The sequence below is a fragment of the Berghia stephanieae genome, chromosome 1 (assembly GCF_034508935.2).
Source record: "Berghia stephanieae isolate SIO BIC M18660-M18661 chromosome 1, UCSD_Bste_1.3, whole genome shotgun sequence".
Lineage (NCBI taxonomy): Eukaryota > Metazoa > Mollusca > Gastropoda > Nudibranchia > Aeolidiidae > Berghia > Berghia stephanieae.
The window spans coordinates 85,077,213-85,102,212 of NC_088360.1; the positions used below are offsets into that span (position 1 = coordinate 85,077,213).

At 35.0% G+C, this 25,000-nt stretch overlaps 1 protein-coding gene across 1 annotated transcript in view; it reads left to right on the forward strand.

Annotated features, from left to right (window-relative positions):
• The window catches only part of LOC144959735 (uncharacterized), a 41,866-nt gene that overhangs the window by 8,408 nt on the left and 8,458 nt on the right, over positions 1-25,000 (forward strand). The window contains exons 2-4 of the mRNA XM_078892435.1: positions 17,066-18,007; positions 22,706-22,817; positions 24,489-24,624. Of these exons, the coding sequence (XP_078748561.1) occupies positions 17,728-18,007; positions 22,706-22,817; positions 24,489-24,624 (528 nt within the window). The 5' untranslated portion in view covers positions 17,066-17,727. The remainder of the gene's footprint in view (positions 1-17,065; positions 18,008-22,705; positions 22,818-24,488; positions 24,625-25,000) is intronic.

Genomic DNA, 25,000 nt, shown 5'->3' on the forward strand with positions numbered 1-25,000 from the left:
TATCAATAATGTTCATTTGTATGGGGTGAGACGTTTGTGTCTCTCAGTGTTGTCTAACTTCTACTCTCATTTGTTTCATTTAGAATTCCTAAAACTTGGGATGAAAATGAAGGACTAGAATATGAATAACAATACAATAGTGTTTCCCATCGGTGTTCTTCGTCCTTTAATAAATAGCACATATAAAACACACTCAAGCATAATACTCCCACATTCAAAGACCTATTCAAAGCATTTGTATCTTCATGTTGTGGCTTGTTGTTTTTATGAATTGTGTAATTTTGTAGGTTTTGTTCACTCACAGAAACCATTGAACCCTAAAAGAAAATAGTGTTTATAATAATAATAATAATAATGCTGAAAACTTATATAGCGCTATAACTCCGAGACACCAGACTCTAAGCGCTTAAATTACAAATTACTTTGGCTGAAACATACTCATTCACACACACAAGCACACACACACACACACACATACACACACACAACACAACACACAACACAAACCAAACCTATCTTGCTTCTCATACCATCTACTAAAATCGAAACAAATATGTTTTAAGCGAACGTTTAAAAATAGACAAAGATTCTTTTTCACGAATGCTCTGCGGTAAGGCGTTCCAAATAGAGGGTCCGAAATGAGAAAAGGATCTCATTCCAGCATTTTTCCGAATTCGAGGGACAACTAGTTTTGTGGAATCACTGGCCGAACGTAAGGGGCGGGGTTTTGAATATCTTTCAATTAGTTCTGAAAGGTAGGAAGGGGCAGTACCTTCAAGACAACGATACACTAAAACACAAGCTTTGAATTTAATTCTTTTCTCAACAGGCAGCCAATGCAGGTCATGAAGTAGAGGTCCGGCAGAGTCGCACCTACGCTTCATAAATACTAGTCTGGCAGCGCTGTTTTGGACAATCTGAAGACGTTTCAGATTGTATTGCGAAACGCCAAACAACAGAGCATTACAATAATCCAATTTCGATAGTACGAGGGACACAACCAGGTGCTTGGTCACATCCTCAGATATGAACCGTCTAATGGAAGCAATCTTTTTTAGTTGGAAAAAGAGAGATCTAACCAAATTATTAACCTGATGCTCCATCGACAGTCCAGAGTCTAAGAATGTGCCAAGGTTTTTCACTTTGTCAACAATTTGAATAGAGGCATCCCCCAACTTCAAATCTGTTTCACTTTTCCACTTCCTGTTCCCCACATACAGCACCTCCGTCTTATCATCATTCAGTTTCAATCTGTTCTCATTCATCCATTTCTTAACACTTTGGATACAATTTTTACTATTGGCTGATACTTCTTGTAAATTTCTCATATTGGAAACGCAGTACAATTGCGTATCATCAGCGTATTGATGGTAAGACAGACCAAAACTTCTGATGATTTTAGACAGAGGGCCAACGTACAAAACAAAAAGAACGGGTCCAAGTACTGAACCCTGGGGAACCCCACAATCAAGAAAGATTTCCTCCGATCTATATTCATCCACCGTAATAATCTGTTTACGATTAAACAAATATGACCTAAACCAATCAAGCGCTGCACCAGACACGCCATAAGTAATTTCAAGACGTTTGAGAAGAAGATTGTGATCAATAGTATCAAAAGCAGACGATAGGTCAAGCAAATTCAGCAAAGAACATGAACCATTGTCTATAACAGAGAGGAGATCATTAACAACCCTAACAAGTGCGGTTTCCGTCGAATGATGTTGCCTATAAGCAGACTGAAATTTTTCTTCAAGACAATTATTTTTAAGATGAGACAGTAATTGTTTCAAAACAAGCTTTTCTAAGATCTTAGAGAGAAAAGGAAGATTAGAGACAGGGCGATAGTTTTTTAAGTTCTCTTTATCGAGATCAGGTTTTTTCAAAAGGGGTTTGACATGAGCAACTTTGTAAATGTCTGGTACAGCACCTGACTGCAACGAATTATTAACAATACATGTAAATGGTGTTAAAATTACATCAATGCATTTTTTTAAAATGGCAGTATTTAAGGGGTCTAAATCACAACTTTTAGTTGGAGACGACATAATGCAATCACGTAAGTCAGCTTCAGTAATCTTTGAAAAATGTGTTAACGAATCACCATGAAACTTGTCAAATGTTGTAGGGATCGATTCAGACGAGAGTTCCTTCCTGATGGTATCCGTTTTTTCTTTAAAATATTGACCAAAGCGAGTTGGTAGATCTGCACGATCGATTAAAGATGGGAGAGCTGGTTGCGTCTGTTGTCCCAGCAGTTCCTTGGTCAAGGCAAAGAATTGTCTCGAACGTCCCACGTTTTTGAGGCTTTCTTCATAGAATTTCTTTTTGGCCCTGAAATTGACGGCTTTTGCATCATTTCTAGCCGCGATGTATCGCTTCTTATCGACAGCATCTCTGGACTTGAGCCATTTTCTTTCTGCCCGCCTCCTGGCTAATCCATTCAATTTTATTTCGGTATTATACCAGGGTGCTTGACGTCTCACTTTTACTGCTCTAGTTGTTAAGGGAGCATGCTTGTCCACCGTACCAACAATTGACTCGTGGAGACCATTCGCATCATGTTTATTTTTAACGTTATGGTCAAGGTCTTGTTTAAAAATGTTCATGTTTATATTCTTCAAATTACGAGATGTTATCATCTTTTTTACTTCGTGCTTCATTGGAAATAAAACGCAAAACACAATTAAATGATGGTCAGAGATTAATTTATCAATATTTGAGACAGATGAAGAGAGAGAATGTTCAATGTCTGTAATGACATGATCTATTGTGTGGCCATGGTTGTTTGTAGGACCGCTTACAAGTTGAATATTGTTGTTTGTGTCAATAATCTCCCGAAATACTTTCGATTCATTTTTGTTTCCGAAATAATCAATGTTAAAATCACCCATAAAAATATTATGCTTTTTGTTAATGGATTGCATTGACATAAATTCTCCGAACTCAGATAAAAAATCAATTGTTGATATTTTGTTTTGTTGGCTTGGTGGTGGGCGGTAGACACAGTGAAACGACTTTTTAAAATTATTTTCATGAATGGCAAATCCAGCGTATCCAAAACTTCTAAAATTATCATGGTGAAATTATACGCGTTTACTGTCTTGTACTTGGTCACAACTGAGGGACAGAATCCGTGATGCACGCCGATAGAAACTAAATAAATAGTTCGAATGTGTGAATTTCAAATAAAGTGGAAACCCCCATTGAGGAGGGGTGGATCACAACAACAAAAATTATGGACATCAACGATTTCTTATATTTTGCTTTGCGCCTAGGTAATTTACTGACTGACATTCCATCAGCCGGATGTAACGTAGCAACACACAAAACTGTGTGTAACTTTGACCGTTTATTGTCTGAGTGATACAATTTAGTGAGAACTACTCATAAAAATTGCTGGCTAAAACAATAACAAAGAGGTGAATGACGTCAACTTCATTCCTTCTACATGGACACTCATTGGCATAAAATAGGTCGGCGTGGTGGCGGTAGGTTAGTGAACCCGTTTCGAAATAGTATGGTCTTCAACCAAGGAATAATTATCGCAACCTATTTACTGTTCACCCAAAAATAAATGGATAGCTAGGTCACTATTAAAGTTGACGAGAGTAAGCGCAACATGGAAAGGAACGAGTCGCTCGATCACATTAAGTCCATAAAGTTGAGCTTTTAAATTTGAGCTTTTATATAGCGCAATATCCACTAAACGTGCTCAAAGCGCTTTACAAAGGGTCCCTGACCAACAGCAACACTTAACATGACGCCTGTTTGGTGATCTTACAATTTGTTTTTCCGACAGAGACGACGCTGTTAACGGCCAGGTACTCATTTTACACCTGATTACGGTGAGAGAATGTTGAGTAAAGAGCCTTTTCTAAGGACTCAACTATGCGCCGAACAAGGCTCGAATCCAGGACCTTCCGAGTGTCATACCACGAGACCACGTAGTCCATACATGCCCAGATGACATTCCTCAGAGTCATAAACATGGGTCTTACTTTACAATTTACATGCATACGCTTGAATCTACGTTTCGTCATTATCCTTTATCATCAGAGCACGACTGTGAATATGTTACCCAAAGTCTGAAGACGGAATTATGTCGGGAGGGACAAACTAGTTGCTGAAAATTTAATTTACAGCCTCAAGTATGAAACCTGGGGTAAATTTCTCTTCGTCATGGTGGAGAATACACACAAATTCTTACACTACAAAAATCTATTTCTTATTATTTTAGTTTTAAAAGTGGCCGAATGGTTAATGGTTAACCACTACGACCCAGAATGTCCCGGGTTCGAGCCCCACTTCAGGAACTTTCGGGTTTGTTTTTCATTGGGCGAGATTAATACCGTCTAATGTGCTCATTTTGGTCAACATGGGTGATTCCTGTTGACACCAGACATCTTGTTTGGTGGATTATCTATATCCCTTCATGGAGTGCCTATCAAATGATGTCGTGGCGGAAGGCGTATTTTTAAAAAGATTTTTAAAGATTTAAATTCACTTTTCCGCGTTTAATTCAACCCTAAATAATACCATTTTGAGAACGTTCTGATACCCTACAATGTTATGGTAATAAATTATTAAATTATGTCTGAAACATTTTTTATTTTTATAGAGTTCACCTCTTGATTTTGAAACCGCGAATTTTTTTTAATGAGGTACATAAAAGAGATTTGTATAAGCACGGATTTTCTTTCATTTATTCTTTCTCCTCTTTATCTCTTTAACAAGAGAATATGAAAGGTGATCGAGCTAAAAGAGATTTGTATATATTATAATATAGTTATTCTTTCAATTACTTTTTCTTCTCCTTATCTCTTTAAGAATAGGGCAGATAAGAGAGGTGATCGATATGTTGATCATAAGAAGAACAAATATCAAAGAACAAAGTACTCTTCCTGTCTCAAGTTACACCTGTTGGGTTGGAAGTTGGAAGCCCTCGATTCAAATTGGTGCCATGCCAGTCCTGTCTTCGTGTTACCCGTCCCTACATGTTTATGTCCCCTTTATCGGGAACATGTCGATATAACCGATCGTAAACCGTCGATAAATATTTCCTATCGCAGTAATCTACGACCGTTCAATTGCCTCAATGATATACCTAGGCAATATTGTATACAATTTTAATTTGCGCACAAGGGCGTGTAACAATCTTTGCTTAAAATTATTTACCGAGGAAAGGAAAGATGAGATTATTGTATAGTCCCCAAAGGTCCCTCTATGCCACTTTACGGTCTAGCGGTATGACATTCGCCTTCGGATCGGAAGGTCCTGGATTCAAGTCCCATTTTGAGCACTGTTGAGTCCTTGGAAAAGGCACTTTACTATCACTTTTTCCCGCCATACTCTGGTGTAAACTGTGTACCAGGCGGTTAACAATGTTGTTTCTGTCCGGAGAATTGTAATATCGCCTGACAAGCGTTATGACTCGTCCTACATGTTAAGTGTTGCTGTTGGCAAGGATTCCCTTGTAAAGTGCTTTGAGCATGTTTAATGGATATTGCGCTATATAAATACTTAGGTTTAAATACTATATGTATATAATATATATATATATATATAATATATATATATATATATATATATATATATATATATATCGGGTGGTCTTAAAGAAATTAGGCATTTTTCAAGGAGTTGTCATTGTAATTATGAGATAAAATAAATGTTTTTAGATATTAAAAGCCACTGGTTTGCTCAATCCTGTTGTTATATGAAATTGTTTAATGGGTATAAAGCTCGACAGTCCGACAGAAATTGTTTTCTTAAAGCTGGACGTAAGAATCGGCATTAACCTTGGCTGTGGTGCGTTTCAATGAAAGGAATTCATATTGTTCCTTGTCAAGAAACACACAAAGACACCATAATCTTCCCATAGAATATAGTTTCTTTATGATAAACACGTTTTGAATGAATATTTCTTTTATCGCTACAATAAGAACGTCATTTTGACAAAAAAAAATTTGTGGATTTCGAGATTGAAATTTTTTTTCAACCGCAAAAACAATTTGTTTGACATCATCTGTTTTAAGTCTATCTAATCAAAGTCTAACACGGGTATTTTGTTTTTCTTTCACATGAGTGGATTTTCTTGACGATTTGAAACTCCTTATGGCTTTCGGTGTGGCAACCCGCATTTAAAATGCAAGCTTTTGAAACTGGATTTTACATAAAATGGCATTCTCTTGATTTTTCATTTTTGTAGTCGGTTTTTAAGAAATACCACCGTACCTGTATTTTTCTTTCAATTATTATGAAGTTTTTATTCTCAGAAATAATAAACCGTTCTATTACTTTTCTTTAAAAATTCAATTACATTTATTGAGAACTTTTGTTTATATCAAGCAACAAAAAGTATCTCATTTTTTGGTGACCATCCGATAAATAACGGGGACAAGACTGGAGAAAATAAAAAGAGAAACCTGTTAACGTTAAAGTTATAATTTCTTACAATTAATGACACTTTGAGTATTTTCATGATTAATTCAACTTATTTGCCCGTAAGATTTTGTCGCATAAGCATTCGTGAAAAAAAAAATTATAGACGTCTTGAAAATCCATCGAAAAAAACAATTAAGTTTCAAAATCAAATTACAAAATGATTGTAAATATAAGGGGAACATTTCAGTAATGAATTGAATGTTCCCAGAAAAAAGGTCCCGTTAGTTCCTTTATCACCTGAGCCACGCCACTTGGTGTGAATCTTGTTTTGAGTTAATTCTATCCGACCCATCTATCCATCGCTGGGTCTAATGTACTTCTGCTGGAATGCCCTTGGTGCATAGGATTTCAACAATTGTTGCTATCGTTTTAACTCTTATTGAATACTTTGATGGAATTTGATCATAATAATAATAATAATAATAATAATAAATAATAATAATAATAATAATAATAATAATAATAATAGTAGTAGTAGTATTAGTAGTAGTAGTAGTAGTAGTAGTAGTAGTAGTAGTAGTAGTAGTAGTAGTAGTAGTAGTAATTGTAGTAGTAGTAGTAATAATAATAATAATAGCAATAGCAATAATAATATGATAATAATAATAATAATAATAATATAATAATAATAATAATAATAATAATAATAATAATAATAATAATAATAATAATAATAATAATAATAATAAGTAATAATGAATTATTATTACAATAATGATGGCTTAACACCAGCACAACCATAGTCACTCAAATATAAAATTATTTTATCACTCTACGTTTATGAACAGGGGTTTCTATGAAAAGTAAATCAATTAGAAGATACCACAAAAGAGCACGAATAATATTTTAAGTCTGCTTAATTAATTAAATGATGTGATCTAACTGGCATATCACTCACTATCAACTCGTATAATATTTTTTTCTTTTTGTTGGTTGGAAATTTAAACGGTGAATATTTAATGTTTTGGTAAATTTGACCAACAAAGGGGGAAAATAGGAAAAAGTTACTACTCAATTTGTCAAGAAAATCATATAAAAAGGAAAATGTACAATAAAAATAGCTAATTTTTAGGCTACGTCATCTCGATGTAAATCGGGCAATACTGAAGGATCATATTTTGCATACGGTACTGCAAAATTATACAATTTCAATAAACAAAAAATTGTTTTTTGTTTCAAATTGTTCAAGGAGATATATCAGATTTCCTCATAATTCGGCTATTATTTACCAGGTTTGTATGATTTATTCTTTCCATTAAAACTAGAAACCGAAATAAAGTAAACGGTAACAATGCGTTTTAAAACAATGAAGACAGGATAGATTACCACGATGCATCACCTTGCCTACATTACTTTCTATGGTTCTGTCTTTGTAACCAATAAACATGCAGGCGACGCTTTATTAAGGTAAAGACCAACCGAGTGAAGTATCGACTGTTTCATGAATTTAAAGGTTCAAATGTTCCTTGGAAAATTTTAGTTTAACGTCCTTCTTAGACAATAAGTTCCCAGATCTTAGAGATTGATTATCGGGTTACTCCATTTGATTTATATCTTCCATATTGATTTAATCCATAGAACCATAATTGCATTCCAAGACAATGTAAAACTGGAAACAGCATAGAGAATTACAATATAATAACCCCCACAAAGATAAATCGCTTTGTTTAAATTGAATCAGATCAAATGTCATTGGCACACACTTCTTATTTCTTGGGAAATAGTAGTAGTAGTAGTAGTAGTAGTAGTAGTAGTAGTAGTAGTAGTAGTAGTAGTAGTAGTAGTAGTAGTAGTAGTAGTAGTAGTAGTAGTAGTAGTAGTAGTAGTAGTAGTAGTAGTAGTAGTAGTAGTAGTAAAATTTAAATTTAAAAAAAATTGAGCTTTTATATAGCGCAATATCCACTAAATGTGCTCAAAGCGCTTTACAAGGGGTCCCTGACCAACAGCAACAGGTAACACGTAGAACGAGACATGACGCCTGTCAGGCGATATTGCAATTTTTTCCGGACAGAGACAACGCTGTTAACGGCCAGGTACTCATTTTACACCTGAGTACGGTGAGAGAATGTGAGTAAAGAGCCTTTTCCAAGGACTCAACTATGCGCCGAGCGAGGCTCGAACTCAGGACCCTCCGATCCGAAAGCGAGTGTCATACCACTTGACCACATAGCCTAGTAGTAGTAGTAGTAGTTGTAGTAGTAGTAGTGGTAGTAGTAGTAGTAGTAGTAGTAGTAGTAGTAGTAGTAGTAGTAGTAGTAGTAGTAGTAGTAGTAGTAGTAGTAGTAAATAGTAGTATAGTAGTAGTAGTAGTAGTAGTAGTAGTAGTAGTAGTAGTAGTAGTAGTAGTAGTAGTAGTAGTAGTAGTAGTAGTAGTAGTAGTAGTAGTAGTAGTAGTAGTAGTAGTAGTAGTATAGTATGTAGTAGTAGTAGTAGTAGTTAGTAGTAGTAGTAGTAGTAGTAGTAGTTAGTAGTGTAGTAGTAGTAGTAGTAGATAGTAGTATATAGTAGTAGTATAGTAGTAGTAGTAGTAGTAGTAGTAGTAGTAGTAGTGTAGTAGTAGTAGTAGTAGTAGTAGTAGTAGTAGTAGTAGTAGTAGTAGTAGTAGTAGTAGTAGTAGTAGTAGTAGTAGTAGTAGTAGTAGTAGTAGTAGTAGTAGTACTACTAGTAGTAGTAGTAGTAGTAGTAGTAGTAGTAGTAGTAGTAGTGGTGGTGGTGGTAGGAGGAAGGGGATAGATTAACTGGAGTATTGGTAGTGAAGTAGTGATGTCAGTAGAAGTAAATGAAACTCAATGGTAAACCCAATGTCAATGATTGATGGCGTCTTTAAAATGACAAACAACCGTTCCTCATACAACGATTTTTCTTTTCTTTTTTGTTCATATTCACATATTCTTACCCATATTCTTTCTCTTTACATTTGTGACGACAGTAACAAAATTCATTAAAATACCTAATCCCTACAAGATCCTTTTATTTTTCAAGTGCGCTATCCAGCCCCAATGGTGTTAACTCGACGTTAGATTTGGTGAACTACAATGAAACTCCTGTCCTTAATGGAACCCTATGGATATAACATATTATCTTCAAAATCTGCCATGCGAGAGAAGCAGTAGCATTGACATGAGAAAGGCTTATGTATACTATCTAATTTTGGAGACAAACACGATGTCACCCAGACCATAGCATGGCACGGTGCCAGACCCTAACCAGAAAGTCTCAGAAGCAGTTTAATTGGACTGAACAAACATTGTTGTTGAACGCATGTGGTAGAACACTGGACAAAACATAATATATCAATGTTGTCTATGGGAAAGATCACATTAGTGTGACGTTATGCCATTGTCTTGATCCCCGTATTACATAGATAACGTTGGTTGGTTTGTTGTAATTGCCTATTATTTAACCCCTAACGGGCAGAAATTATTCATGCGTTACAAATTGTTGAGCCACAAAGTCAATAATATGAGGACATTATTCAAAGGAAACACGTAAATTTTGTCTTTTTATAAAATGGAATTTAACCTTCTAAACCGACGTGCACATATTTACAGGTCTGATAACCGAACCCGATTATGGGCCTGTTGTATTTTATTTTTTTGTAATGGACAATAGTTTACGTTGGTTGAGAGTATTTCCATTACAACAATGAGCCCATAATAATTTGGATTATCAGAGCTACAAATAAGTAGGCTACACGTCTTTCTAAACCAATGATCTAATTCATAGGGGATGGCAAGATTTGTTCAAACCATGGTCTACGATATGATATGTATTGATATTGTATAATATGTATAATAGAATATATATGGCTTGCAGGATACAGATTGTTAGACATAAAAGAACGAAAAAAGTGTAACTTGTAATCGCATACACTGACATAGAAATATGAAAACAAATAAGTAGATGCACAGACAGACAGGTGTATAGATAGATAGATAGACATATAGATAGATGGATCGATAGATATATAGATTAATAGACAGATAGATGTGCAAAGTTTACCACATTTGTTTGTTTTTAGCAGTCTGGCCCAATATCATCTCCTTTTACCTTTAAAAGCTAAGATGCAATATTGAGACTTACGTCAAAACAGTACTGTATACATATTGCGTTCTAGATAGATAGACTGACAGGCACACAAAGAGACAGAAATATAGGTAGATAGATAGATAGATAGATAGATAGATAGATAGATAGATAGATAGATAGATAAATAGATAGATAGATAGATAGATAGATAGATAGATAGATAGATAGATAGGTAACATAAAAGACATATAGAATGATTGATAAGTAGATGTATAGATGGAAAGATGGGCATGTAGATGATAAGTAGTCCCTCAGAGCCATTGGGCCCATGAAGCTGGGGTTTATTCCGGTTTCTATGGCGTGAAATGGACAATACCAATTGATTGCTCTCCTTTCGATAGGACGCTGGTCTATAGCTAAGCACTTTCCGCCAAATCTAAGAGACTCAGCTACCCATTCACTGCTGGGTGGACAGGGGAGTCAGAAAAAAATCCCGACCGCATCCGGGATCGATCTTGGTCCATTTGCGAGTGCTCTACCAACTGAGCTTTCGGGATCCCCATGTGTGTATATATATATATATATATATATATATATATATATATATATATATATATATAGAGAGAGAGAGAGAGAGAGAGAGAGAGAGCGAGAGAGAGAGATGGAGAAAGAGAGAGTGAGAGAGAGAGAGAGAGAGAGAGAGAGAGAGAGAGAGAGATGGATAGATGTGCAAAGTTTACCACATTTGGGTTTTTTAAATTTGTTTTTAGCATTCTGTTTACCTTTAAAAGCTAAGCTGCAATATTGAGACTTACGTCAAAACAGTACTGTATACATATTGCATTCGAGGCAGACAGACACACAAAGAGACAGAAATATAGATCGGTAGATAGATAGATAGATAGATAGATAGATAGATAAATAGATAGATAGTCAGATAAATAGCTAGATAGATAGCTAGATAGATAGATTGATTTATAGACAGATAGATAGATTTATTTATTTATTTATTTATTATTTCATTGATGTTATATATATAATATATATATATACTTGTATTATATATATATATATTATATATATGTATATATATATATATATTATATTATATATATATATATATATATATATATATATATATATATATATATATATATATATATTGCATGCGTGCGTAATATTACACTCTAATAAAAAATTCATTTTAATATATTTTATTTTGAACTTGAATTAATCATACCAAAACTTCCAAGTTCTAGCTGGTAGAAACTTGAAACCAGCACATGGGAATGTTACCTAGGATTGCCGAGAAGATTAAACGTACTGCAGCTTTGCAGTGTAATTGAATTGACTTGAAATACCCATGTGTTTTCAACACTTTAACATTTATCAGACGTTCCGATATAAACCCACCCCCGGCGGCGTTTTATTTGAATGTCCTTCATTCCGTTTCAATGGGAGCCATTGTGTTATGTACGCCTGGTATCAATGCTGTCGACCGATTCTTGTGAGAGCGTAAGATATCGACACTCACTCTGTTGATCAATGATCGATTGAAAATGATTGTGTGTGTAGATCGATATTTGTACATTGAACCGCGAGAATTGATAAATAAAGATAACGGCAGTAGTAGTTATAGTAGTAGTAGTGGTAGTAGTAGTAGTAGTAGTAGTAGTAGTAGTAGTAGTAGTAGTAGTAGTAGTAGTAGTAGTAGTAGTAGTAGTAGTAGTAGTAATAGTGGTAGTAGTAATAATAGCAGTGGTAACAGTAATTGTTATAGTAGTAGTAGTAGTAGTAGTAGTAGTAGTAGTAGTAGTAGTAGTAGTAGTAGTAGTAGTAGTAGTAGTAGTAGTAGCAGCAGCAGTAGTAGTAGTAGTAGTAGTAGTAGTAGTAGTAGTAGTAGTAGTAGTAGTAATTGTTATTGTGTTTGTATCTATTGTAAGTATTATTTTTAGTATAGTTACTTCTCGATTGATGCAACTATTTTTTTTTCTATGACGGGGATGTAGCAAACTGAAATGCCCATACTGGATGACAAAGTTTCAAAGTTTCAAAGTTTATTCAATCGTAGGCTTTCTCCAATAAATCACACAAATTGATAACAACATACATGAAAGTGGAAAAAAAATGGTAAATGGAACCAAAAAATAAACTGATACCATATAATAACCACACAAAAAAATACAACAATCGTAATACCACCAATACGTACAATAATAATAGTAATAAAAATAATAATAATAATAATAATAATAATTAATAAATAATAATAATAATAATAATAATAATAATAATAATAATAATAATAATAAAGACAATAATAATAACAACAATAATAATAATAATAACAATAACAATAATAATATTACCATCATCATTACTACCACAACCATCACTATTACCACCACCACCATTACCACTATCACTACCACCATCACCAATCAGTTTTTCTCGTTTTTTAAAATTTGATACCCATCACATAAAGGAATTAAAAACATTTTTCCCCACGCATTATAAGGACAAGCTGGTGATTGTTAAGGGTAGTTACAATGTCTACGATGTTATTTACTCTGAGAACTACGTATTACATTTTCCTATTTGAAGTAGGCGGGTCTGCTATGATAAGTATCAGTTCCATAGTCAAAATAAGACAAACATAAAATAACGTTGATTTAATCTTAGGTTTTCGCCAATAACCCATACATACAATTTGATGACAACATACATGAAAGTCAGAAAAAAAGGTGAATGAAACCAAAACATAAAATGATACCACTAAAAATCATAAAAATACAACATTGTAATACACCAATAATAATAATAATAATAATAATAATAATAATAATAATAATAATAATAATAATAATAATAATAACAGAAGCGCCACAGCAATAATATCTAGTATTGTTTTTGTAAATGAGGACCACGCTTGTACCTCATTCGTTGACAATAAAGAAGATAGGAGTTATATCATGGTGATTCTGTTTCGGATAATAAAGTTATTGACATTTAGTAATACTAGGTGTACCAAAATGCTTTGGTCTGGGTGATCTTTATCCTCGGGGAAATTCCAACATAAATAGCCCACCCCCTTTCTATCTTATTTAATACATTTCTATCGTTGATTAAAGTTCTAGAAGAGTGGGATTTTGCGAACATTGCCTACAAGTTACAGACATATTAGTTTAACGTATTGTTTGGTTGAATTACAGAATTAATTCCCAAAGACAAATTAGTGAATCTTTTAGAATATCACAAACATTTAAGTAATTTTCCGTACTGATAAAGAGCGAAACAACCTTGTGTACTTCAATTATTCCATGTCAAGGATTGTTTTCTTTGTTTATAAGAATTTTACGGCATTTGTGACGCATGTAGGTCATTTCAGGGCATTGAAAAAACAGAAAATGTATTAGGAAGTCTAAAAGTATAATTTTGTCAAAGGCACCTGCGAATAAATAAGAAAAAGGTAAATGGTGACAAATACAATTATTTTGATAAATTATAATATTATCAATGTATCAATGTTAAATTGAATTTGGCAAATTGACCATCTTCCTGGCTGGCAAAAAAAAAACCCAACAGCAAACAGTTTTGTAATGTATTAAATTAATGCGTTTCGCTCCAAAACACACTTGGATACCATAACCATTTTGTAAACTTGAATGGTTTTATTAGATTTGATATCAGTGTCCGATAACAATAACTTATAAGCGCACGTTTAAGATTTCTTAATTTAACACATCGGAAAAGCCTTATAATTCACATTTTCTCACAGTACACACATGTAAAATGAGTACCTGGCGATTCACAGCGGTCTTTATACAAAAGACAATGTAATATCGTCTTACATACTTCATGTCGCTTCTCGTAATGCGCTTTGAGCACGTTTAGTGTATAGTATTCTATATATGAACTCTCTTTTTTTGTTCTGCTCTGTGGTCATGTAGTATGACACAAGCCTTTGGATCGGTAGGTCTGGATTCGAGTCCCGCTTTGAAAGACGCAAAGTTGAACCCTGTGAAAATACTATTATTCACATTCTTTCACTATACGTAAAATGAGAACCCGCCCGGTAACGGCATTATCTTTGTAAAACTGTGTAACATCCTCTTACGAACGTCATGTCTTGTCCTGCATATGATAGGATGCTGTTGGCTTGGGACTACTCATAAAGCGCTTTTAGTGTAATGCGTTCTATATGTGCGGTTATGTGGTCTTCTGGTATGACACTCGCTTTCGGATCGGAAGGTCCTGGATTCAAGCCTCGCTCGGCGCATAGTTGAGTCCTTGGAAAAGGCTCTTTACTCACATTCTCTCACCGTACTCAGGTGTAAAATGATTACCTGGCCGTTACCAGCGTTGTTTCTGTCGGGAAAAAATGTAATATCGCCTAACAGGCATCATGTCTCGTTCTGCCTTCTATATATTACGTGTTGTTGTTGGTCAGGGACCCCTTGAATAGCGCTTTGAGCACGTTTATTGGATATTGTTCTTTCTAAATGCTCTAGTTAATACGAATGCTCAGTTTTACCGTATCACTAATTCACCTTGTTTCACAGTTCATGTCTGATTCTGCCATATTCAGCCTTCCGCCTTGCTATGACCATAATTTCCGGTCCATCCACTAATTCCCTCACCAAGGATCTGATCCTGCTAATAAACCATGCAGCAATCTGATCCAAAGGTTTGACGAAGGATTAATAAGGCATTGCATTCAGCCGGCCGTGATCGAATATCAAGCTCTTGCATTATTAACATCTTCCTTTTTATCACGTGCATGAATAACAATCCATTTAATTTCAACTCCCAATCAATTGGATAATATAGAGTTATGCACAGCTTTTTTTAAAACAGGGACTAAGTATCACACTATGGGTTTGAAAAGCATAGGCGTACTATTTCATAATGCGGCTATGTCATCAAGTGGCGTGAAACACACCTTCGGATCCAAGGTTCTAGTCCCGCTCTTAATGGTGCATAGTTGAGTCCTAGGAAAAGGCTCTTTACTCATATTATTTCACCGTACTCGGGGGTAATAGGTTGCCTCCGTCGGGAAAAAAAAATTGAAATATCGCCTAACAGGCGTCATGTTTCGTCCTATGCGTTAAGTGTTGCTGTTGGCCACGGACCCCTTTATAAAGCGCTGTGAGCATGTGAGTGATATTGTTCTCTCTATATAAATGCTCTATTTTAAAATCTTTATACGCATTTGAATTCTGGACAAACGAGCTCCAGCTTTGAACGCCTTTCATTAGACTAAATATTTCGATTAATAAATAAAACTGCTCGTGTGGCAATCATTATAATGAGCAACTAAACAATATTTAGTACATATTATATCGTGAGAGAAATTTGTCTAAATGGTTTCTTCGGGTGATCGTATAATGTAAAAAGAGAAAGGCTTTACTGGTTGTGCGCTTAAGATGATAGCTATCGCAGCTTCACTAAAGAAATATATAATAGATGGGGGAGGGGGAGTATACTAGTAAAAAGCCCGGAATTTCGCGGGAAAGATTTTATTTTCATTTTTACTTACTCGAATGAATGAGCGGGGGATTAAACCTAAACATTTCTTAAACTGACCATCACGGGTTAAATGAATGACAGATAGATAGTCAATGGGCCGTCATAACTTTAATGTAATCTTGTAATATATTATTTATGCAATATTTATCTATGAAATCTTAATACTAATAGGAATAATATTGATTTAGATACAACACACTTACATAAGATTGCCGGATCAAATACAGTGTCAAATCATGTTTTGCAGACGACAATGGATGAAACGAAATTCCTCTGTCAAGTTAATTCTTCCGTTTATACAGATAAAATAAAAAGAGTTCAACTATAACCGAAACGTTATGCTTTTTGGTAACAAACGTATTCTTCCGATTAAACAGATAAATTGCATTGAGTTCATCCATAAACTATTAAAATGTTTAACAAACCTAACAGTATGCCGCTCAAGCTAAACGAATACATTATTCATGCTACTTTTGCAGGTAAAAGCCAACCTGCCACTTCATCGAAACCGATAAATGACCGATCATAATGCCCTAGCAGATTTTATAAATAGCCAAATGAGTGATCCTCATTATCTAGCAGATTATATGGACATGATTATATAATGATGTCATGTGAGTCAACGGGTTATACGATTAGCCTTAATCTAGAAAAAAAATTGTTAAATAGATCTAGGCGAATTCTTTGAGCTGTCAACGATCAAAATAGGTACGGTAATAAAGTCTGTAGGTGCGCGCAAATGAATCTGGCAAGAGGAAGATTCCCAACATCAAACGACCCACCATTGCCCCTAGCAGATTTTATAAATAATAATTCCCGTTAACACGTGATAGAAATACTCTTAATTTTTAAAAGATTTGCAAGTTACTCGTATATCAATCTGTAAAAAAATAGTTTGATAATTATTAGATATGACAGGGATTCTGTGCTCCTTGCAAAAATTTAACTTGAGCTGTACGGAACAACTTTTATATTACTTTCTCAAATTATCACTGTAATATATTTATGATAACCTTCGTCAAATGCCTATCCATTTTTTTTTTAATCTATTATATTTCAGAACTCAGAAAATTGACGAAGGAAATCAACTGGAAGCATTTCGCATATGCTGTCACGGACCTAACAGAATATTATTCTGGACATCAAAGAGGGAAGTTCTGCAACTATGTGCTATTATTTCAATTATAAGTAAGACAGCCTTGTTTTTATAAATTAATTGTTGAGTTATTTTTTCATACCATTGTGTCATTTATTCAAACGGATTATCTGCCTTTAGTCATCAAAAGCTCAATTAATTCAGAGCATTTTTACATGTCATGAAATGACGTATTTGTCCAAGAAAGATTGCATCTGCAACTATGTGCTATTGTTTCAATTATAAGTAAGACAGCCTTGTTTTTATAAATTAATTGTTGAGTTATTTTTTCATACCATTGTGTCATTTATTCAAACGGATTATCTGCCTTTAGTCATCAAAAGCTCAATTAATTCAGAGCATTTTTACATGTCATGAAATGACGTATTTGTCCAAGAAAGATTGCATCTATCTAATTTTGATTGGATGTAACCCAAAAGTTGAACTAAGATCACGCTAATTATGTAATTATTTTTTGGTGAAAATAAAATGTGATTAAAAATTGCCCTTCCAATTTGGAATAGATGGATCGGATCAAACATTTTATGGACTATGGATAGATTTGAATCCTAATTTCATTGCTGAAAATGATAACGTCTAACCTTACACTCGCCATCCCTGACAATGAAGAATTGTCGGCGGAGAACGACTCGGAGTTCTACACTGCCTTGCTGGTGCTCTCTTCCATCGCCTTAATTAGCTCTACGATGGCCGTATTGGTGAAGCTTATTTTTGTTTACATCATTCCGACTTCATGGAAATGCAGTTTGCTTCTGAGGGACATCTCATCACTTTCCCTAGCCATGGGACTTGTGATGGTCACTGCTTACGTGGATGATGCGAGCCCCGACGTTTGTCGAGCTGCTGGTAATTCATTGTTTTTCAATTTCATACCATAGTAATTCTTCTTCTTCTTCTTCTTCTTCTTCTTCTTCTTCTTCTTCTTCTTCTTCTTCTTCTTCTTCTTCTTCTTCTTCTTCTTCTTCTTCTGCTTCTTCTTCTTCTTCTTCTTCTTCTTCTTCTTCTTCTTCTTCTTCTTTCTTCTTCTTCTTCTTCTTCTTCTTCTTCTTTTTCTTCTTCTTCTTCTCTTCTTCTTCTTCTATCTTTTTCCATTTTTTTATATTATCTTCTTCTTATTTTTATATATATATTTATTTTATATATATTACTCCTTCATCTACTATCTATATCTTATTCGTCAATTCATCTTACGTCTCTTTCTATCTTCTTCACTACTCTCTATTTTACTTGTGTTTCTTCATTACTTTCTTACTAATATGTTCCTAGTTGTTTTTTCTTCTTCCTTCTTTCTGATCTTACAAATTCAGCCTATTATTCATTATTCTTTTTCATCTTTTTTTGATGCTTCTATGTTATATCATATCTTCTTACCTTCTTCTTCTTTTTCTTCTTCTTCTCTTCTTCTTTTCTATATATGTCCATATATATATATATATATATATATATATATATATATATTATATATATATAACTCCTTCCATCTAGCTATCTAAATATCTATATATCCGTCAATATCAATCTTTCCACCACCGATCTCCTATTCTATCTCTCCATTCACCTACCCCTCTATTTTACAAATTGTGTTTAAGAGAAAAAAAAAAAGAATAGTCATTACCGGAATATAGATATGACTATACTAATATGTTAGCACTAAGAGGTTGTTTTTGTCAAGTACGAGACTGTTCCACCGGTGCTATTCAGAGTGATAGCTTACCGCAAATGGGAGAAAACAGCGGCGTGATTATAAAATGGCATTAAAATAATCTTTATTACCAATCGAGGAATTTTTTTGATGGCTTACCTAATGGTTATGATCGATATCTCTTTACCTGTTGAGAGCCCGTCGGTAATATAGACGTCGATGTTATTATGGTATCCCCTTTTCCAATCCCGATTTCGTGTGTTCCTTATGATGTTGGGAATACGAGTGTCATTTAGTTTACTGAATTGATTTTGTTCAATGTTGAACACGATGACAACTCGCATGAACAGGGTTGAATAATTATTACGAATTTCTGGAAGTCATGATCTACACAATTCATAAATACAATATGACAAAATTTGATGCCAATTCTTCGATTTTTATGTCTATATAATTTTTTTCATGTTATTATCTTATCTCTTACTTATTTAATCAGCCAACGACTTCCATTCTGTCTGTCGGCTGCATTGACACCAATGTCATCCAAGGTTAGGCCAGCTTCTCTCCGCTCCTTATCCATGGATCTTCTCCATGTTTCTTTGGCTCTGCATTTTCATCTTTAGCCATCAGTCGTCCAGCAGCGGTTTCTAATGGTTTCGTCTCACACTGCAATATTATGACTTCTATCTAGGGCATTCGTAAGCAGTCGCGAACTCACCCGGTAGCCTGGACGCTCAACCAGATGTTCTGCGGTTTTGGGTTCTCCGCCAGAACAGTGCAGTTCTTGGAAAAAGTAATTACCACAATTCTGACACGTCCAAGCCATCGCTATTTGCGTCTCTTTATCGTTGTAGCTTTGCTCACTGTATCTGTCTTTTCTCTCTTATCTGTCTAAAATTAGTTTGTATAATCTTATCTCATCTTATATCAATAAATGGTTTGAGTGTAACAGCGCATTTCTTGGATCTAAATCGACTGCGGAGTAGTGCCGCGCTGAGGACCGGTCCTCATTTGACCGGTCCTAATATTGCGGTCCTTTAGCTGTGAACCGGGGACCGGTCCCACTTCTTATCACCTTTCAACGGTCTCGCGCCATACTACTTCCCCAGCGATTCGTTGCCTCGGTTCTTTGCCAATCTTCCACCAATCACCACCCATCCCACTTAATTAATCGCACCCACCCCCCTTTGCCATACACTAAACGACACAGACGACCATAGAGGCAGACGACCACCTCCCTCCACTTCGCAAACCGCCCTTTCGTGTGTGAGATGGGGGGAACAGGAGGCGCACGCCTTGGACGATTCCATTATACGGGGTAAATTTCAAAATTAACTGCACCATAATGATCGCAATGACAATGATCTATGATGAAGGCATGACCCCTCCTCTCTAATGGGTTATTGTTTGAAATTCATGTGACTACTAAAGATGTGTGTGTGTTTGTGTTGTGTGTGTGTGTGTGTCTCGAACCTAGCAAGTAGCAAGTCCGATTTTTTGTTTTCTTTTGTCCATCTCTTGTCACCACTCCTTTCTACTGCATTGTTGTCATTTAAAATAATACAATAATATTAAAACTTCGTTTGGTGTTTTAACTAATCAAATAATATGAGTTTCATTAGTTTCTTCCTTCCAAAAACCCAGTTATAACGTCTGTATTTTTAAAAAGTCCAATAGAATATTTAGGGACCCCGATAGCTCAATTGATAGAGCACTCTCTTTATACGCAAAGGGCCAGAGATCGATCCCGGGTGCAGTCGAGCTTTTTCTGAATCCCTGTCTACTCAGCAGTGAATGGGTAGCTGGGTTTGTTAGATCTGGCGAAAAGTCACCATCGACCCCACTTATTACTTATTACCGCATCCACCCCCTCTTATTATAACCTCACGTCTCTCTCTTACTCTTCAATGCTCGCTGCCCTCTAATGTGTGTGTGGGGGGGGGGGGGGAGGGGGGGGGGGTAGGAGTTGCGTGTGTGTATCAACGCCACGAACAACTCGATCAACGCCTTGGGCGATTCCATTATCTCCGTTAATGGGGATAAATTTCAAATTTTATTCACGCTAAATTATCGAAGTAACAATGAAGTACGGTGAGCAAATAAAGAAGGCATCACCCCTCTTCTCTAATTAGGTTACAATTTGAAATGAGTGTGACTACTCCGTGTGTTTTACTGCTGTAGACCACGGTTTTCATCGTGTAGCGGTCCCAAGTCTTTAACGGTTCAAGAATGAACGATCCCATGGTCCCAAAGGTCAAAACGGTTCGAACTTCCAACGGTCTCTCAGGAATGTTCAATGTCGAAAAGGACCGGTTCTAGGACCGGTCCCTGCGATTTTCATTTCCCAGGGACCGTAGGACCGTGGTCCTTAAGCTTGCCAAGGACCGCCCCGCACTACTGCGGAGGGAATCTTGAAGGTTTTTGTGATGGAGTTTTTTTTTTCTTCTAAATATTGAGGAAAATTAATATAATATGTAGTTTCATTGTATTGTCTCGTGTGTTGTGCAGCCCTATATAACTTGCAGATGCTTAAGCATGATCTCAAGTGGCAGCTATGGTCTCATATTATAGTTACAGCAAAGAAGATACTAAGAAACAACGAGTCAATGGTTATTACAGTATATTCAGAACTGAACTGTCTTTTTATTTAACCAACTCACGTTAATGCATTGCATACATGGGGTATAATTCATATATCTACAATAAAGAGTAAAACATGGATTATCTTTCTTAGGTTCATTACGCGTGGGTTAAAATCAACATGCACATATTATTTAGAAGTCCTCTAACTAAAAGCGATTAGGGGCTTGTTTTAACATTTTTGTCATACGTTGGATTGAATTTCCATTACAACGATGAGACGATAACAATTTGAGATATTAAACTTGTAAATCAGTACGCATCGGTTGAGATAGATTCATTATTTATGTTTTCCAATGGCTGTATAGAATATTCAAATCTGATCAAAATGTATTTTAAAAACTCAGTCAAAACCCTTGTCTCACTGCTTGGTTGGAAAAAAGAACATTTAAAATGTCATTTTCTCAAAAAGTGACATATATTTTTTTAATTTTCAGTTTAAAAATTCAAACCAAAATGACATTTGGTATTTCACTATTTAAAACTAATTAATGTAAATATCTAGCAAATTAATTATTTCTTACAATTTTGCATTTTGTATAATTTTGACTGTTTTCACAACGTATTTTAAAAGCAATCATAAATTGCTTTCCTGACTGATAATCAGAAATTTTACAGTATATTATTAATACGTATGTGTATCAAAAGAAATTTAAACTTTACCGCTACTATAGACCGATATAGAATTATAAAATTAGGATGGGGGTTGGAGGGGGGGGGGGGCGGGGGGGGGGTGTAGACAAAATGTTGTCATTGCTATAATAGCAATGGATTACATTTTCGTTATATGACACTTTTTCACATTTCTGTCTCCTTTATATCGATGTCTGTCTGTCAGACCTATGTCCAATACAAAGAATAACAAGCGACTATAATTGTCCGCTACAGAAATCGTGAGGAACTCCGGGCCCAAGGCCCTTATGGTTCTGAAGGACTGCTTTTGTGTGCAAAATGTCCATAAAACTTTACATTGATACATAAAGGCTATGGAGAATTGCCAGATCAAAACAGAGAATGAAAATATCAAGGTGTCAAGTAAGCCAAACATGAGATCCAATGGATACGACACCCAGCGCTTGGCTGGCGTATCAATTGGATCCCGGGTTTGGTCCTATGACACCGTTATATTTTCACTCTCTGGCACTTCTTCGAACCCTTTATTTCTCATCATCATTCATTGTTATAAGTTTCTAAATCTATAAAACGTTATACAATACTATTTTTATAATTATTCAATTGAATTTTATGACTTTATTCCACAGGGTTCTTTATGTTGTTTGGCGTTATTGACATGGTTTTCAACCTTGCATTTATGGCACTGACATTGATTGTCATACAAGACCCTTGTAAAATGTCGCAGTTGTCAACATTTCGGTAGGGCTATCAATATATACCCCCCCCCCCCCCCACCCACCCTCCTATTTCAGTTTTGTATTGACCTGCATGATACCATTTGATATATGATACACATGTTTAGCAAAACTACGGAATATTGTTACCTTGATATTGATACTGAAGTGATAAACGAAGCATGATTAATATGCTCGATGGATTATATATGAAATGGTTCTATCTATTTAGAATTCCATTATATCCGAATATTTTCCACATCAATAGCTACTCGTAAAATGGTGCCAGGTAGCGATCGAAGGCCATCCTCGTCACGGATATTATTGACAACCCTGATCACGTGTTTTTTACCGGGCAAGAATTGTCAGAATCTATGATAAATATATTCAGATTTTAAAACGATTTTATTTATGAAACTGTCGTGGCAAGAATGTAGAAATTGTGATAATGATTATCCACCTCTACTTAATGAAAGTCAAAATGAATCGAAGCAGTGGACCTTAAAGAAATATGTACAAAAATGAATATAGAGTCTAACAGCTTTAAAAAAGGAGGATGTCAAACACGGAACGTTTCGGGCTCAAAACCCAACTTCATCCAATAATAGAAACAATAAAAACGTTCATACATCACTTTAATATCAGACAAACGGCACATAGGAAGTCGAAATTTAATCTTACATCCTTATATTTTATGTTTTGCTCTTCTGCTATCTGTCTGTATTGAAAGTGATGTATCAATGTTTTTACTGTGTTTGTTATTAACTAGAGAAAGGTTTTGAGCCCGAAACCTTTCAAGTTTGTTATTTTGTTCTTTTTTTTAAGCTTCTATAATAATTTTTGTACATTACTCAACTTAATGGCTATCCCAACATAATGTTCATTGTTGTGTTGTTTTAATTTGAAAGGGCAATTATAAAACCTGGCACAATAACTTAAACCTATCACCTCCTACTTAATGCGCGCGTGTATATGTGTGTGTGTGTGTGCGTGTTTGGGTGTGTGAGTGTGTGTTTAACTTCCAAAGTGACAGGTGAAATGGTGTGGAGCTTAGACTATTCACTATTATACTGCTGACCCTGTGTCAACTCAATAGAAAAGATCATGAAAATAAATATGGTTTTGACAAAATTGCATTTCAAGCTTATATTTTACTAATGGACACAATCGTCATTGTTGAAAGTTGCTCAGGAAAAAAATCAAAGCAGAATAGGGGTAAGAAAATTGGGTAGCTCAACGTATACCACAGATATCGCAATTGAAGGATAATAGTGCTCATCAGAAACCCCATAGTTATTTGTTGATATAATTGAGAAATCAACAATCAATATATTTTATGTCACCTGCCTTTATGTTGCAATTTTATTTGAGTTATAATTTCAAAGCAGTAATGACTGATTGCTTTGAGTTCTCCATGCAGTTCATAGAGAAGTTCATACCTCAAAGTATTACTTGTTCAAAACCCAAAACATTTTTAACTCTGTCAATGCCAGCGCACAACTTGTCGGTCAACATACGTATCAGATCTAACCATCTTTTTTCTTTTCATTCCTTATTACTTTCTATTTGGCTTTTTTTATGAACATAATCTGTTCTGTAGGCCTTTTTTTGAATAATGATATTTAAACCGCAGTTTAACTCGCAAAAAAATGTCCTTTTGAATTATATGATTGAAATGTGTGGGTTTTTTTTTTAGGTGGGGACTGTTTCTCTCCATTGTCGTACCACAAAAAGTTGCCTTTGCCACCCTTGCGATTCTTCCAGTGACCCCTATCGACTATTTTGAAGATAAGGACAGCTTGTATCCATTAACTTGTTTTCCCATTAGACAGGTAAGAAACACCGCGTGGCGATTGGGTTTAAACGGTGCATTCAAAAAGGTACAAGAAAAAATGTACATTTGCTAATACTCGGGTCATCTGGTTCAGACGGTATATTTTCAAAACAACAAAAAGACAGAAATGGAAGAAGAAATGGGGAGGAAAGTGAGTAGTATAAGTTTTTTTTAAAAAGAGCGTTTATATTACCCAATATCTATACATACACACACACATATAAATATATATATATATATATATATATATATATATATATATATATATATATATATATATATATATGATAAATGATCTTGGGGTAGTTACTATCAAACCTGAGAGGTCTAAAAGCTGTATGATTATTTATTGTACGTAGTTATTTTCTGTCTAG